At 33.2% G+C, this 17,641-nt stretch overlaps 1 protein-coding gene across 1 annotated transcript in view; it reads left to right on the top strand.

Annotated features, from left to right (window-relative positions):
* Positions 1–17,429, top strand: part of LOC127727843 (sushi domain-containing protein 2-like) — a 30,773-nt gene extending 13,344 nt beyond the window's left edge. The window contains exons 5-12 of the mRNA XM_052234957.1: positions 2,283–2,570; positions 4,152–4,426; positions 7,758–7,901; positions 10,465–10,623; positions 12,367–12,519; positions 12,968–13,093; positions 13,800–14,045; positions 17,260–17,429. Coding sequence (XP_052090917.1) covers positions 2,283–2,570; positions 4,152–4,426; positions 7,758–7,901; positions 10,465–10,623; positions 12,367–12,519; positions 12,968–13,093; positions 13,800–14,045; positions 17,260–17,429 — 1,561 coding nt within the window. The remainder of the gene's footprint in view (positions 1–2,282; positions 2,571–4,151; positions 4,427–7,757; positions 7,902–10,464; positions 10,624–12,366; positions 12,520–12,967; positions 13,094–13,799; positions 14,046–17,259) is intronic.
* The last annotated feature ends 212 nt before the right edge of the window (positions 17,430–17,641 follow it).

Raw genomic sequence — 17,641 nt, 5'->3', positions numbered from 1 at the left:
CTTAAAATGTCCTGTACCAAGTCAGGAATATGGCAGTTTTTATCAAATAGTCCGTTTCTATGTATGTTGGAGTTTGTTTTGTAGCAGTTCAGTGTTTCTGTTGTTCCGTTGTTTTCCTCTTATAGTTGATGTGTTTCCCTCGGTTTTGGTTTGTGACCCGGATTTGTTTCAGTTGAATGGATTTATGACTATTGAACAGCGGTATACTACTGTTGCCTTTATTTACATGATACACCAAATTTGACTTTAATTTTTTAAAGTCCTGTTGAATGAAACAGTCTATAGTTACGACAAGGAATCGAAATAAAATGCTGAATACCCTCCTCAATACGTTGCATTTTACTTTGAACTCAAATTACTCAATATTGATCCAACTAACCTTGCAACTCCCCCCGAAAAAAATTGACCATAGGCAGATTTAGTTGTTTTGTTTGAGTAATGTTGGTTTCTATACTCTCAAACACTTTATATTTTTTACTCTCCCAACTTTTAGTCACGAGGATACGTGAAGACGTAATTTCAGAAACTCACTCCCTGTTTAGAAACGTGGTGAAGTCACTTGAAACGTTTTAACATGAAATGAAATGTTAAAACAACACCACATAGCATATACTTAAGCTAATAGCAAAATGTATTGAAATACTAAAAGGATTAATTGTTAAACATAATTTTATCAAAAAGACTATACAGCATTTGAATATTTGCACAAAAGAAACTTTTTATTTAGAAAATCAACAACACTCTTCAATTGCATCGAGAGACATATGTTGCTCGAAAATTACCGTTAATACCAAAACATGTTTTCCTACTACCGAGTTCAGGTCAGGCTGCTGTATTACGTATTCATCCGGAACCGGAGGATTCAAACCAAGATACTTCGTAAGTGCCTTAAATTAGCACAATTGTATAACAGATAGCAAGCTATGCTTTAGACACTTAAGATACTGTATGAGGGTTTGAAGATACAAACAGATTTTACATTCACTCAGAAGCTGATGAATCAACCAAAGATGATTTTATTGTTCTAAAAGTAAGAAGATGCGCACTGTAAAGACATACGTTTTAACACTACACTAAGTTAGTAGGTGTGCATAGCAAAGGCATACATTTTAATAAAATTGAGAATGGAAATGGGGAATGTGTCAAAGAGACAACAACCCGACCATAGAGCAGACAACAGCCGAAGGCCACCAATAGGTCTTCAATGCAGCGAGAAACTCCCGCACCCGAAGGCGTCCTTCAGCTGGCCCCTAAACAAATATGTATACTAGTTCAGTGATAATGGACGTCATACTAAACTCCAAATTATACACAGGAAACTAAAATTAAAAATGATACAAGACTAACAAAGGCCAGAGGCTCCTGACTTGGGACAGGCGCAAAAATGCGGCGGGGTTAAATATTCTAGGTAAATAGATGCACACTACAAAGGCATACGTTTTGACATTACTCTAGGTAAACTATTTTAGGTAAATAAATGAGTAGTTAGCCTGAGATCTTTGATCAGTTTCATTTATACGTCTGATTGAAAAAGCATTTCTTTTATATAAATCCTTGATAAATTGTAAGTTGACAAAATAATTTGAGTGAGTGAAGTACATGAATCCACGTCAATAACCAGGAACTTCACAATGACTATGGCATACACAGTTTTTTATCAGTAAATAAGTGCCTGTAAAATACTTCAAGTTTTAAATCCTTTAGTCAGGAGAAGATGCGGATAAACATTCATATACATTATCAAAGATTTCCCATTAACATTAAATTCCGTAAAAGACATAACACATTGCAGGGGAGCCAACCAATGACAAGTTTCCAGACTCAGAATGTCGACATGTGACAGAGTAAAACTAATTGTTTATGCACTCACCACTCGCTCTTATGAATCTCAATTACAGGAATCAAATAAAAAATCACATAAAAACATTTGCGTAACAACACTTATTTCTATAACTGGTTTAACAGACTACAGCGACCATAAAAAGAAACAAATTACAAGTTACTTGTACTAATCATGCTGATATTGGTTACTTGTACTAATCATGCTGATATTGGTTACTTGCAGGCATATTGTACACGATATTGTACATTGCGCAAAGTACATTTTCTCAGGATTTTTTATTTTAATTTTACATATTTTTATGGTTCCGACATCAAACAAGAAACATAGACAGTGTGTTCCATGGAAGATACATTTAAGTGTAGAAACCATCTACATAATTTTTCTTCCTCAAAAATGTTGTTGATACAGTGCTATTTCTGTTTTTTTCCCTTACATTTAGCTTGTTACCTTCTGGATGGTCGGATGTGTTTGTTATGTTGCCACCAGACGCAAAATCTCTTTTATCTGCTTGTTATGCCTGGGATGATCGGGAAGAGAAACATCGTTCCCTGGAGAGAAACCAAATCGACACATGTCCATGTACTATAGCACAGGCTAGACTGGACATATCTAGATTTAATCCTGATCCTCATTGCAACACACTAGACCATAATATTGATAATGATACTAGTATTAACTGTATCTACCATGTAGGAGCTTTACAATGTTTGCGAATGGCGTTTCCTGGGTAAGTAAAAGAAAGAGGAAAATGAAAACAAATGTGGATTCTTTCCCTTTGTATGCAAATAAAGTTTTGTATCAACTCCGGCTTTTATGACAATTGGTACTTCGTGTGTAACTTGCAAAGATTTTGGCGACATAGTTTTTTATGTCAATGATAATCCTATTTAAATTCATGAATCTGTAGAAACGTTTTCGTGAACCAATTCCCCATCTTAATTTATTTTACTCGTCACCCGCATTTATGGCACAAAATACGACTTGTATAAAAGAGACTTGTCAACAAGTACATGGTAGGGCCCTGCTAATGTACAGAGGCGACCTTAAATACGGACATCTCTAAGTCATACCTCTACCACATTATTGGCTGCTTTGTCGTCCTATACTAACACAAAACGATTTGAGGTTATTTTAACTTTATTTTATATCATCAAAATGGATTATATAATTGGACTAGTTGGCGTCTTTCTTTGGTCACTTTGCATTCTACAAACAACATATAGAAGAGTAACCAACTGTGGTCATCGAAATCAGACAATATAAAAATAGAGCACACAAATAGAAACATTACAAGACATTTTGCACCAGATGTAAATTTCGAAACATTATATCACGTGACGGATGTCCCATTCACAAGATTTGTAAATCCGAAACCTAATATAAACGTTGAAGAGCTTATATAACCGATAAGGACATGAAATATAGTCAGGACAAGGAATCAAATGTATGCATGAAGTAAAATTGACAATGTGAGTCAGGTGAACTCAACTATAGAACCTAAACTACTGAATCAATGATTCTTTATGTGGAAGTTTAAGTCATCCCTTCGAAAAAATATCGTACCAAATGGGATTTTTTACTCCATATATATGTGCTGCTGGTCGGGGATGAAACTTCACAAAATTCAAATCAACTTGTAAAGTTTATTTATCAACCGCCCCTATTGCGATGTTAGTAAATGGGAAGCAAACTTGACGTTGTAGTATCCTTTGTTCGGTATATACGCAACTGATATATTCACTTACTATTAACTTTTAATGATTCAGTTTTTATCACTAATTGTGTCATTATTAGTATTGATTTCATTATAATATTTAATAGTTTCTACTTGAAAGGTTTTATGGGATTTGTTATCGATAAAACAAATGCAGAGAACATTTCAAATCATTCAAATTTTCTGCTTTCAGGGGATATCATTTCTTTGCCCAATTTTTTCTACTTGTATTACAAATGTATCACAAAGGAATTCATATATACCCCACCACATTCTGTATGTGCCTGTCCCAAATCAGGAGCCTGCAAATCAGTGGTTTTTGTTTGTTGATGTATATCATATTTGTTTTTCGTTCATTGTTTGGTACATAAATCAGGCCGTTAGTTTTCTCGTTTGAATTGTTTTACATTTGTCATTTCGGGGCCGTTTGAAGCTGACTATGCGGTATGGGTTTTGCTCATTGTTGAAGACCGTACGGTGACCTATAGTTGTTAATTTCTATGTCAGTTGGTCTCTGGTGGAGAGTTGTCTCATTGGTAATCATAACACATCATTTTTTATAATAGCAGCAAAAACGTAATGATCACATTTCAGAAACATGGGACATGATAACCAGTGCTGTTATAACAGTGACGGGAATCTTATAGAGACTAATGCTAAGACCTTTGGTGGAACGGCAAATAGATATCACTACAAAGGAGGTGCAGAAGATAACATCCCTTACCTGTCTAATATTTATGACGATGTAGTACCGTATATGTATTGCTGTCAATATCCGGCACATTACAACCTAGACTTAGATTCTTGTCAAAGATTCCTAAGGAGAAGACCACCATCACGCTGTTCGGGGTACATTCCGCCAAGAGCAGGTAAGCAAATTTTTTGTTAAGTTTTCAGGATATAGATTTACTTATTTAAAAGGTGGAGACTTCATCCATACGGTTCGTGTTAATTGCACAAAATGGGAGTAGATCGGACATATTCTATAGTAACATGGGTTCTTGAACAGAAAGTGGAACAATCGAAAAACATTGCATACGTGGTGTTGATGTTCATCAAGTCGTGCTTATTAGTGGCACGATATTTTCTGTTACTGCCACAATGACAGCCCTTGTTTAATTACGACTCATTACCGGATTTATACATGATATAAGGAACAAGGCGGGTGCTACTTGTTCATCCGGTGCACTGATTCTCTTTTCAGAATTTTTTTTGTAGCGAGGTTTAATCTTCAGTTCGAACAGACAACAACACGGTCAATAGAAAAATGACGTAATTTCAAACAGCGGTCTACAAATCACTTCACAAAAAATTTAAAGATTGAGGAAAATCATGCAACTCCCAAAGAATTGGGAAAACATATCTTTATTATCTAGTTAACAGTTTTATCCACTGAAAGGTTTTTATATCCCCTTAATTAGTTTTTTGTTTTAAAACTTCTTTTTTGGAATATTTGAATTTTACCTCGGATTTATAGAGTATGAAAATTATACAAAAGAAGGTCATTTAAGGTTTTAGCAGCAATCGTAAATGGAATATCGTTATAACTAAGAGATAGATATACATCATATGCAAGTGCATTTGGAATTGCCAGTCTCTTTTTGTGCAAGTGGGAATGAGGTATCAATAACCACCAGCTTTCAAACTTCATTTCAATCTTAGCAAACTCAAATAGCAACAGAATACTAGTAAATAAGTCTTATATCATGTTATACCAATGAAGAACATGGAAATATAAATTATAATTTATAGATTAATAGGTTTATAAAGGTGTATGTATGTAATCCGGGATTTTCCCGTGGTCAATAAATAAATAAATGAAATTATTTTAATTGATAATAGTTGACAAATTCTATTAAAAGTCATATGATCTTTCAGGTGTTACTCAAAGATTAATATGTTTCATATACTTGAATGGCTAAACTTTACTATAAAACACGTACTAGAGGTATAAGGGGAGGGTTGAGATCTCACAAAACATGTTTAACCCCGCCGTATTTTTGCGTATGTCCCAAGTCAGGAGCCTCTGGCCTTTGTAAGTCTTGTATGTTTTTTTAATTTTAGTTCATTTATGTTTTGGGGTTTAGTGTGTCGACCATTTTCATTGAACTAGTACACATTTTTGTTTAGGTGCCAGCTGAAACCCGCCTCTGTGTGCGGGATTTTCTCGCTGTGTTGAAAACCCATTGGTGGCCTTCGGCTGTTTTCTGCTCTTTGGTCGGGTTGTTGTCTCTTTGACACATTCCCCATTTCCATTCTCAATTTTATTACATATACTTTCTTTTGTAAGAAAATCCTTTATTTTAACAAAATCTTCAGAAATACACTGCTTTGAATTATTGTCTTCACGTAATTTAATCACCAACAGCTTATCCGTATGCAGTGACATTAACGATGACACCTTTCGCAAGAAATACAGCCATCGCACTATAGAAGCGCAAAAGGAAAAACATCATGGATGATAAAGTAAACAAACGTGGATCTAAGATCGTATGAACCGATTCTAAAAGAAAAATTTTAATACACCAAATCCTGTAAATACTGTTTCGATAAAGTTTTATAATCAAATGTGAACGCATCGAGCACATAAAAAAATATCGCTCTATCATCTCACTTAATATGCACGTGGCCCATGATTCTGTGTTGAATGAGTTAATTAGTATGTATGCATGCATTGTTTCCATAATTTCCATATCATTATAATTACAAGGAACTCGTTTCATATGACTTAAACTCAATATAAGAATTGTTGAAATTGTTGAAATTTTGCCTTTTGAGATTTCCGGCAGTCTATGTCATCTTGATGCCGATAAATATTTCTAAATACGTTTCCCTCCTTATTGTGCAATCAATTACTTAGTATATAGGAAGGGTATTTGTTATTATTAATTTCAACTGTTTTATTTGCGGTCTTTGATCTTCAATTTTACCGATTGTGACATTTTAAATTGGCATGGTGGGTGATGTATGCATAAACCTGTCGACGTACCTTGTATAGCTCTATTATAGTGTGTGCGATTCCCTCAGATGATTTTGTTTTTTACCTTGATTTTCTCTTCTTAATCGATTGACGAGATTTGAACATCCATAAACTACTGTCGCCTTAATTTATAAATTGAGATAAATAAAGCTAACTGACGTTTTTGACGTGAATATGTACATATTCATTGAGTTACCGAACAATACATTAGTTCACGAATGCGCAAAGTGCAAAAAAAGAGATAATCATCAGCGTTGTTCGATCACGAGTTGACTATTAGTCGATATTGGAATTTTTAGATTAGTTTTTTCTTCTTCATTACATTGACCATGGACTATGTAATGGAAATAAAGTAGAAAAAGCATGGAATTATATATTTTTTTATGCGTATTTTGATGCAACTTGATCGACAATATCTTGACAACACAAATGTTTGTATGACTTCAGAGGAGTGAAATTATCGGATCTATTTCACATGTGGAATTATCGGTTTATATTGCAACCAATGTGATAATTGTTTTGAACATTTAACAGTTTTAAACGATAGAGGGTTTTGTCTGTTTTATTATAATTTGTGGTAGATTAGAGTTTTTTGTTCTCCTTGAACAATCTCGTTGTTTCACATTTTACTAATAGTTGTTTGAATTCATATCAAATCATTACAAAATTAGTTAAATCGAACAGATTCAAGTATTTAATTTTTTTTTTAAAAAGATATTGATTTATATTAAGAAACTTATTTATATATATTTTTTTGTGAAGCAGTGTCTGCTTACCCAACCGGATCACCTGATATCACCCCAGGTTTTTGGTGGCATTACACTTGCTCAATCTTTAGTTTTCTATGTTGTTTTTCTTTTGGTCGTTTTTCGTTTTTTGCCATGGCGTTGTCAGTTTGTTATCGACTTTTTTTTCCTCTTTAAGATTAAAGGTAGTCATTTTCCACCTACCTACTTCAGCATTGGGTGTTTATAACACCATTTCTGACGTTAAGGATGTTTGTAAAAGCTGTAAATTAGTAATAAATTATGTTTGGTTTTTACGGTGTTCATTTCATTAAGTTAAGATTATTTAACGTCACCATACTTGGCATCTGTCGTCATTCTGTCTTTCAGTCGATATACTAGTTTAGGCTGTGGTCCTCATTCCAAGCAGAATTGATAGATCAACCATGTTTTTGGAGACTATCATGTAGACTAATGAATCTTTGTTTTTACAAGCATCATCCAGGGGTGATCCTCACCTTGTAACATTAGATGGTTTGGACTATACATTCAATGGCGTAGGAGAATTCACCATGATACAAAGCAAAGATAATCATCTAATATTACAGGCAAGAATGGAACAATTTAAAGACAAACATGGTACGTCATAAATAATAAGTTTTAATGGTTTATTAGCATCATTTTAAAGTAGTCAAGATACAGAGGATTATTTGGACAATTCATTCTTTTCGCTTGTAAGTGGTGTTTAAGTACCAAAAGATTTCATTAGACCAATAACACACCGCTTTTTGATAACTACGTATTTGTTGTGCATGGTAGAATGATATTTCAGCAGACAGTCGGCAATCCACTGGGTACTAATTGTGCACCACTACTCGGCGACTTTTTGTTGTGCTCATATGAAGCAGAATTCCTACAAAACTTCTAAAAGACAAAAAGACAAATCTTCTTGCAAAGTTCTTTAATTTTACTTTCAGATATATTCATAATGTTCTGTCAGTCAATAACCCATATTACAATGAGTGCTTATTTTATCAAGTCAACATGAAATTATGGATATTATCAAAAGTAGAAGGTCTGCTAAAAATCTTGATCTTTTCCTCGATATTGATACAGATGGACGACTTCAAGCAAGATGATTTCGACTTTCCAATTTTCATTTTTCAATTTTTTCAGTAGAAACATTAATGTGTTTACATATCTCAGTTAATAAGTTACGCTCGTGCATGTTCACACTATACGGATTTCATTATCAAGGGTGTGCTACTTACGCAAAAACTGATCTAACAGTATTATAAGGAAGAATGACTAAAATCGAATTGGTTAACCGATACGATGTGTCGGTGTATCAACTCACCAACGACATGTTTCCGCGGTCTTAGATCTACCAGTATAGTCGTCTTATCTGTAATTTTACCAATTGTTTCCTATTTACAATCTTGATATTTTGACCGAGTGAGATTTCGCATGACTGGTGATGCACTTATACATATAGTTAAAGACGAATACCCTGCCAACGCAGTCAATCTCGCTCCTTTTTGGAGTTCATACATTTCCCTCGATTTCTGTTTGTTACCTTGATATGTCTCTTCCTAATCGATTAACGAGATTCGAACATCGGTAAAGTACTGTCGTCTTATTGTATATGCTATATTCAAGACTTTAATGAAGGAAATATGATAGGGGAATGGCATTTTACGAGATACCCCTTGATTACAATTATACACCAAGAACCGTCCGCGAATGATGTATCCTATGTCTCTTTATGCTTTTTGAATAAATGAAATGGTGACAGACACAGAATTACAATGATTTAGGTTATGTCTATTAAAACATTCATCAATCGAAATACTCGTTTTCTGTTATCTTCATTGGTTGCTGAAAAATAGGACAATATATGCAAATATTTAGTTAAAACCAATAGAAGAAATCACTTTTCCAAAGTCTAGTAAAAATAAATAGTATATCAAAGAAATAAGCGCATCGGTACATAAAAAGTAAGATAACAAAAATACCTAACTCCAAGGAAAATTCAAAACGGAAAGCCCCTTATCAAATGGCTAAATCAAAAGCTCAAACACATCAAAAGAATGGAAATAAACTGTCATATTCCTGACTTGGTATAGGCATTTCCTTATGTAGAAAATGGTGGATTAAACCTGGTTTTATAGCTAGCTAAACCTCTCACTCGTATGACAGTCGCATAAAATTCCATTATATTGCCAACAATATGTGAACAAACAAAAAAACAGACATAATAGGTAAAAATGTCAAAAATAGGGGTACAGCAGTCAACATTGTGTTATAATCTTAATCAAAATAAAAACAAACAAATATGTCATCAAAGAAAAACAAAATGGCATATAGACAAAGCACATAAGCAAAAATGAAAGACAAGAATACAAAAAATGACAATAGCACAATAACACAATGGCGGGGTGTAAAAAAGTAAAACTCAAATATCTTCAATAAAGTTACATATTAGTTTGATATCTGAAGTTACATGTTAGTTTAATATCTGAAGTTACATGTTTGTTTGATATCTGAAGTTACATATTAGTTTGATATCTGAAGTTACATGTTAGTTTAATATCTGAAGTTACATGTTTGTTTGCTATCTGAAGTTACATGTTAGTTTAATATCTGAAGTTACATGTTTGTTTGATATCTGAAGTTACATGTTAGTTTGATATCTGAAGTTACATGTTTGTTTGATATCTGAAGTTACTTATTAGTTTGATATTTGAAGTTACACGTTTGTTTGATAACTGAAGATACATGTTTACTTTATTTGATATCTGAAGTTACACGTTTATTTGATATTTGAAGTTACATGTTTATTTGATATCTGAAGTTACATGTTTATTTGATATCTGAAGTTACATGTTTATTTGATATCTGAAGTTACATGTTTATTTGATATCTGAAGTTACATGTTTATTTGATATCTGAAGTTACATATTTATTTGATAACTGAAGTTACATGTTTACTTTATTTGATATCTGAAGTTACACGTTTATTTGATATCTGAAGTTACATGTTAGTTAGATTTCTGACGAAAATGTTTGTATAATATATGAAGTTACATGTTCATTTGATATCTGAAGTTACATATTTATTTGGTACCTGAAGTTACACGTTTATTTGATATCTGAAGCTGCATGTTAGTTTGATGTCTGACGTAAATGTTTGTTTTTGTAGGTAACTTAAAGCAAGCTAGTGTTATAACCTCGGTAGCGTTACGTTGTAACAATGACTCTGATATTGTGGAAATGAGATTGAATGAAATCAGAATGTGTGACGTACTTATTAATGGACAGTTACTAGAATTCATGAATACTAACACTGTAGATGTCAATGGTAAACAAATATTCACCATTTCACTTTGTTTTCATGGCGTCATCCTTTGTCTGTTTGCTATACGTGTAGTTGTTTTTAATGGCGAACCTGTTGCCTAATTAATAGATATAAGAAGATGTGGTATGAGTGCCAATGAGACAACTCTCCATCCAAGTCAAAATTTATAAAAATAAACCATTATAGGTCAAAGTACGGTCTTCAACACGGAGCCTTGGCTCACACCGAACAGCAAGCTATAAAGGGTCCCAAAAATTACTAGTGTAAAGCCATTCAAACGGAAAAACCAACGGTCTAATCTATATAAAAAACGAGAAACGAGAAACACTTATGAACCACATCAACAAACGACAACTACTGAACATCAAATTCCTGACTTAGTACAGGTGCAAACAATTGCAGCGGGTTTAAACGTTTTAATGGTACCAAACCTTCACCCTTATCTGAAACAATAGTGTAACTTCGCAACATAGAAAGACACACTATAAAATATCAATTGAAATGGCTTAACTCAATCAAAAGACATATTAACACCAGTGAATATACACTGAACAAATAAATTTGATCTATTATACAATGTAAATACAAAATAAATAAACTAAGGTTAATTAAAGTAACATGTTATACCGCTGTGAAATGTTAAAAAATTAAAGAAAAACAATATGCTTGAACAAAAATATCAGCCATTTGCAATTACTTTAAACACAGGTAAATGAAAATAATTTTGTTGTTAGGTATAAATGTACAGTTCAATAAATAAACTCATCATAGATACCAGGATTGAAATTTTGTATTTGCGCCAGACGCGCGATTCGTCTACAAAAGACTCATCAGTGACGCTCGAATCAAAAAAAGTTAAAAAGGCCAAATAAGTACGAAGTTGAAGAACATTGAGGACCAAAAATTCCTAAAAGTTTTCAAACGGATAAAGGAAATATTTTTACAAAATAAATAATTTTGATGTTCATTGTACGAAGAAGTGAAAATTTATAGTAATACCAAACACTTATCAAAGCTGGTATATAGACCAGATATAACCCTGAATAAGTAAACATTAAATAACAAAAAAAGCATTACAATTAGTATCAACAGGTCAAATAAACAAGAAAGTACGATTTGAGTCGCAGTTACTGACAGCTAGTTAAAAGCCAAAAACAATTAATAATAAAAAAATCATGCATCAGAGACTAAAATCAACTAATACTTGTTTAGTAGTTTCAATAGTTACCATTAATAGTTGTGTACTCTATATTACTAGCACTATTGACAGATTTAAAAGTAAATCAGAAAATGCCAGAAATCCTATGTTTCAATAGTTTTCCCGTAAAATGTTGTACTATGTTAATAGATTTAGTAAATTAAATCATACGTTAATAAATGGACATTTACTATGTCGTTTGAGAACAAAACTTTACGACAAAAGAGATATTTTCAGTTTCACCATTTTGAAATTTCCATTTCTAAGTAGCAACATTCCCATTTAATGGTGGTTACTTTTAGTAGTGGCTTGAGCTGTTGTGTTTAAGGAGATATGGGTTATGTGTCCCCTTTTCTAGTATACTAGTAAATACATGTAAGGTTAACTGAATCACAGACTTCCGGGATTTATTCTAAGATACTTTTGAATTTCTTTTGAATTTTAATAAACTTAGATTTAGATATCACAAACTTTAATACTCACTTTGAAATGATTGACTTTCGCCGTTATGAAAATACATTGTTTTACCTATAGTTTCGTTTAATTAGGTGCAACGATAATAAATTCAAGAGGCAATGATACTAATATAGAAAGTATCTGGACATCAGTTACATGCAGATATCCGAATATAGCAGTTAATGTGACAGCTATGGCTAAAATGATTAATATCAATATCGTGATAGCAGGAAATTCTTTACGAGGTAATATTTTTTATTCAAATTGTATAATTACATCGACTTTTTTCTTATTCGGATTAGGGATAATTCATTCGAATTCTTCTGAAAGATATACTGGTAATATGTTTTAAGAAAAATAAGTTGTGTACCTTAGGGGCCGAGTACTTCAAACACGGATCAACATTTTTGTTTTTGTTGTTTTGTTATTTTCAAAATGATATGCCACAACACTGAACTACCTACCTTCAATGATGTATCTTATCTATAATAATATATCTAAAAAATAATATATCGGCAAGGGTTGTATAGAAGTAATATATCTGTAAGGTTTATAAAGAAGTAATATACCGACGATAAAGAGTAAAATTACAGTATGGTTATTCAAGATCCGATCAACAACTATTGCTTCATGTTGACTGTGATACAGCAACAATGTTTCCTTAAGATCTGTACTTTTTTATCTTATTTACAGGCTTTGTCAAAGGATTGTTGGGTAACTTTAATGGAAAACAGAACGATGATTTAACAAATGCTTATGACAGAATCATACCCATAAACTCATCTTTAGATATAATTCATCATAAATTTGGATTGACATGTAGGTGAATCGTAAAATTTCTGAGCTGACAAAATCTATTGATAGGTATATCAGATTGTAATGGCAAATAACTGTATAAGGTAACAGTAGGTGTATATTAGAGCGAACTGATCTATGTTACAATAAATGTACAATAATATAGAAAACCGAGCCATGACGAGTGATTCTGTCAACGATTATAATACAATGTATACTCACATCATACGGTGCCCGGGAGCTTACGGAAACCAGGTTCAGTGAAAGGTTATTCCAACCAAGCATAAAAAATCAAGCAGTAACAACTTTTTAATAAATACACAAAAAAACCAGGTACATTAAAAAAGTACTGAGTACAATCAAATTCAAAATATAGATATTTGTAAACCATACTGCACTTTGAAATTGTAAATGTCATTTAATTGGGCTAAATTAGTTGAAGGACGGAGAGAGAGAGAAAAACAAAAGGTATGTAACCATTAGTTATTGGATAGGACATCCGCATGATTTAATGCGGTTTTCTTGTTTATAGCTGGGACAGTAGTATAACAACATCAACCCGTTTCCATCTTTAAAAAGTATAAATAAGTTGTAAATGGTATCCGTTTTAATTATTCCTCATCTTTTCAATACATTTAACACATTTGTTTATTTTTTTATTAAAAAAAATTTTTTTTTGTCACCATAGCGTATGACATTGTCATTTATATTATTATTTCAATGTTTATAGGGCAGATAAATGCTTCGGATTCATTGTTTACATACCCTGTGGGCAAAACGCACCAATCATTCCAACACGTCGACTTCAAACCTGTATTTAACGTTACTGACCAATGTCCGGGTAATGTTGCCTATGTATGTGGCGATGATCAGGCCTGTAGATTTGACTTCTGTACAACAGATGACACCAGTTTGGCAGAATCGACTAGAATCATGACAGACGAAATCGAAGTTATGGCTGAAGTAGCTCTACCAGGTTTATAAACATAAATACGAACATGTTGCCATGTTGATTTGTTTTACTGGTCTCATATTTGACATCTTCTTTAATAATTCCTTTCCAACAGTTTTTGAATACTTGAAATATATATATATGAGGAAACAAATGAGAGAATGACTTTCAATTCCAATGTCGGAATTCCAATGGGAACCAATTGTGCCCCTCTTCTTGCCGACTTGTTTCTTTATTATTATGAGGCTGACTTCATACAGGAGCTTCTTAGGAAGAGAGATAAGAAGTTAGCAATATCTTTTAACTCTACGTTCCGCTATATAGATGATGTTCTCTCACTAAATAATACAAAATTTGGTGACTATGTTGAACGAATCTATCCCATCGAACTAGAGATAAAGGATACTACAGATACAGTTAAGTCTGCCTCATATCTTGACTTACATCTAGAAATTGACAATGAGGGTCGGTTGAAAACAAAACTTTACGACAAAAGAGATGATTTCAGCTTCCCAATTGTGAACTTTCCATTTCTATGTAGCAACATTCCAGCAGCGCCTGCATACGGAGTATATATCTCCCAATTGATACGATATTCTCGGGCTTGTGTTTCCTATCATGATTTCCTTGATAGAGAATTGCTGCTCACAAGGAAGCTATTAAACCAAGAGTTCCAAATGGTGAAGTTGAAGTCATCCCTTCGTAAATTTTACGGACGCCATCACGAGTTGGTTGACCGTTATGGAATAACCGTTTCACAGATGATATCGGATATGTTCCTTATGTCGTAACTACAATACCCTTCCCTTTTCACGAATGTGACTTACCGAATTAGACTATTTACCGGATTTGTAATAACATAAGCAACTCGACGGGTGCCACATGTGGAGCAGGATCTGCTTACCCTTCCGGAGCACCTGAGATCACCCCCAGTTTTTGGTGGGGTTCGTGTTGCTTAGTCTTTAGTTTTCTATGTTGTGTCATCTGTACTATTATTTGTCTGTTTGTCTTTTTATTTTTGGCCATGACGTTGTCAGTTTGTTTTCGATCTATGAGTTTGACTGTCCCTCTGGTATCTTTCGTCCATCTTTCAAAATAGACAGAGCTGTTTTATATGTTAGTCATTAATTATCATGACCATATTATAAATTCAGTTTATGTCCAGCAATGTCATTTTTATTGTTACGACAAAAACAGTCACAACAAACGAAATATATATATATAAGAGTCTATCCTAAATTGAGGTAAATTATATGGCCTTCCAAATACCGTTTCGATCCCTAACATCACTGAAGAGACATTAATTGTCGAAATCCGGATATGGTGTACAAATTTTTGCACCTCATGTTTGCGGTATACCATCTTTTCCGCAAGTTTATTGTTTTCTGTTTGGTATTAGATTAATATATAAGGTCCATTTTTTACATCTGGTGATCAATTTATTTGGCAATCGCCAATGGCAGTCAGCAGGGTTTAAGAACATCAGTTGTTCGACCTGTTAGTCAAATGCTTTTTGTTAAAATATACTTTTTCACTTTTTTTTGGTCTTTTGGAAAATGTTGTTTGTGCTGTATTTAGACCCCTCTACCAAGAAATTTGTTTTACATGCACACGTATAGAAATTGCGGTTTTTATCCAACGCAATCATAGGTTTGATATATATATATGTAAGACTCAGATCGACGTCCGGTCTCTAATCGACGTCCGTTCCTCAAATCGACGTCCAAATTTGACGTCATAATGAAATATGATTCCAAATCGACGGCCAATTATATGCCCCTCTAATCGACGTCTTTCTTCTTGTTATCAAATCGACGTCCACATTTTGGCTTCCCTAATCGACGTCCTTTTTGCGGACTTGCCTCAATGACATCACAACTTTATTAATTGGTGGGTTAAACCAAAAACTCAAAAAGTTGTTGAAAAATATAAGATTTTTAAAAAATCTTACAGAGTCCAAATGATAATACTTTTCAACAACTGGCAGTACTTTTTAATTCAATCTATTGTTAAGACAGTGTATATTGCCCTCTACATGTCACTCGATTATCTTCGTTGTTGGATTGTTGTCACCTTGTCGTATATCCACATTTATAAGAATATGAAAGGAATACAACGACGTAGATCGCTAGGACTCCTTTCACCAAAAATTTAAAATGTGCATGTACATGTAATATGCTGTCGGTGGTTGTCTTATTATCATTTTCTGGTGTTTGTCCTTTTATTTTGATAAAGATATAAGAAAACATGTACAATTAGTTTCTTTAAGTAGCTGTACACCAAGACAAAACTATACAGATAATATAAACAAAAATTAAACTAAAAATAAACGATTGAATGATATTGGACATCGATGAGAGGAGACTCCGATCGATCGGACGTCGTTTTGGTAATACATGACGTCACATTCGATGTCGACTAGAGGGTAAAAATATTGGACACGGATTTGAGAACGTAACGTCACACTGGACGTCGATTAGAGGAACGGAAGTCGATTAGAGACCGGACGTCGATCTGAGTCTAACATATATATATATATAAACAAACAGAAAAAGAGAACCTGAAAATAAACATTACATTAAGGCAAAATTATGACTAAAGGAAACCAAATTTATATCGAGTCAAAGTTATGACCAAAAGAATCAAAACATTAACATTGAGGCAAAGCTATGACCAAAAGAAACAAACTTGTCATTCAGGCAAATCTATGACCAAAGGAAACAAGCTATTCATTCAGGCAAACCTGTGACCAAACAAACAATCTTTACATTAAGGCAAGGCTATGACCAAAGGATAAAACATATATACGTTAAAATATTAATAACATTAAAGAATAGAGGAAACTAGACCAAAATGAAAACAGACTCCACTATAAACGAAATTAACTATCTTGTGGTGCTTCAGAAGGTTTATTACTACATATGCTACTAGTGGTACTCACGATTTTACTCATGCTACATCAAGTTATTACCTATTGTTGCTAACGTCTTCGTCCTTTGGTCGCTTGTTGAAAAGTTTTCTCACTGACAATCATACCACATCTTCTTGCTTTTATATCCAATTAAACACTTATTCGCTTCTGTGAAAAAAATTATGATTTAATATTTTCTGTCTGTATCAATGGCTTTTCAAAATTGAATGTCATATAATGATCAGTAGATATTCAGTTTTTAATGTTGTGTTTTGATGAATTGTTTTATAGTTTGACTTATCTCTCTTTTATTTATTTAATATTCAGCTTGTGGCGAGCCTGGAAACATCACTGAAGGCTACTGGAATTTCACAGGGAAGTCAGCTAATCTTCTGTGTAATGAGAACTATATATCAAATGGTCAAACTTTAATTATGTGTTCTGATGATGGTCAATGGAGTGTTATAAACACTACATGTGAGCTCAAACGTAAGTAAACATATTAATGTTTCTTGAGACAAGTCTTTCAACAAGATGGCCAAATGGTTTGATGATCAGTATCATGAAACGTAAGCAAACATTATTAATGTTTCTTTAGACAAGCCTTTTAACAAGATGGCAAAATGGTTTGATGGTCAGTGCCATAAAACGTAATCAAACATTATTAATGTTTCTTGAGACAAGCCTTTTAACAAGATGGCCAAATGGT

Source organism: Mytilus californianus, unplaced genomic scaffold (assembly GCF_021869535.1).
Source record: "Mytilus californianus isolate M0D057914Y unplaced genomic scaffold, xbMytCali1.0.p SCAF_2, whole genome shotgun sequence".
Lineage (NCBI taxonomy): Eukaryota > Metazoa > Mollusca > Bivalvia > Mytilida > Mytilidae > Mytilus > Mytilus californianus.
The sequence above is the reverse complement of the archived record's forward strand: the minus strand, read 5'-3'. Positions and strand labels throughout refer to the sequence as shown.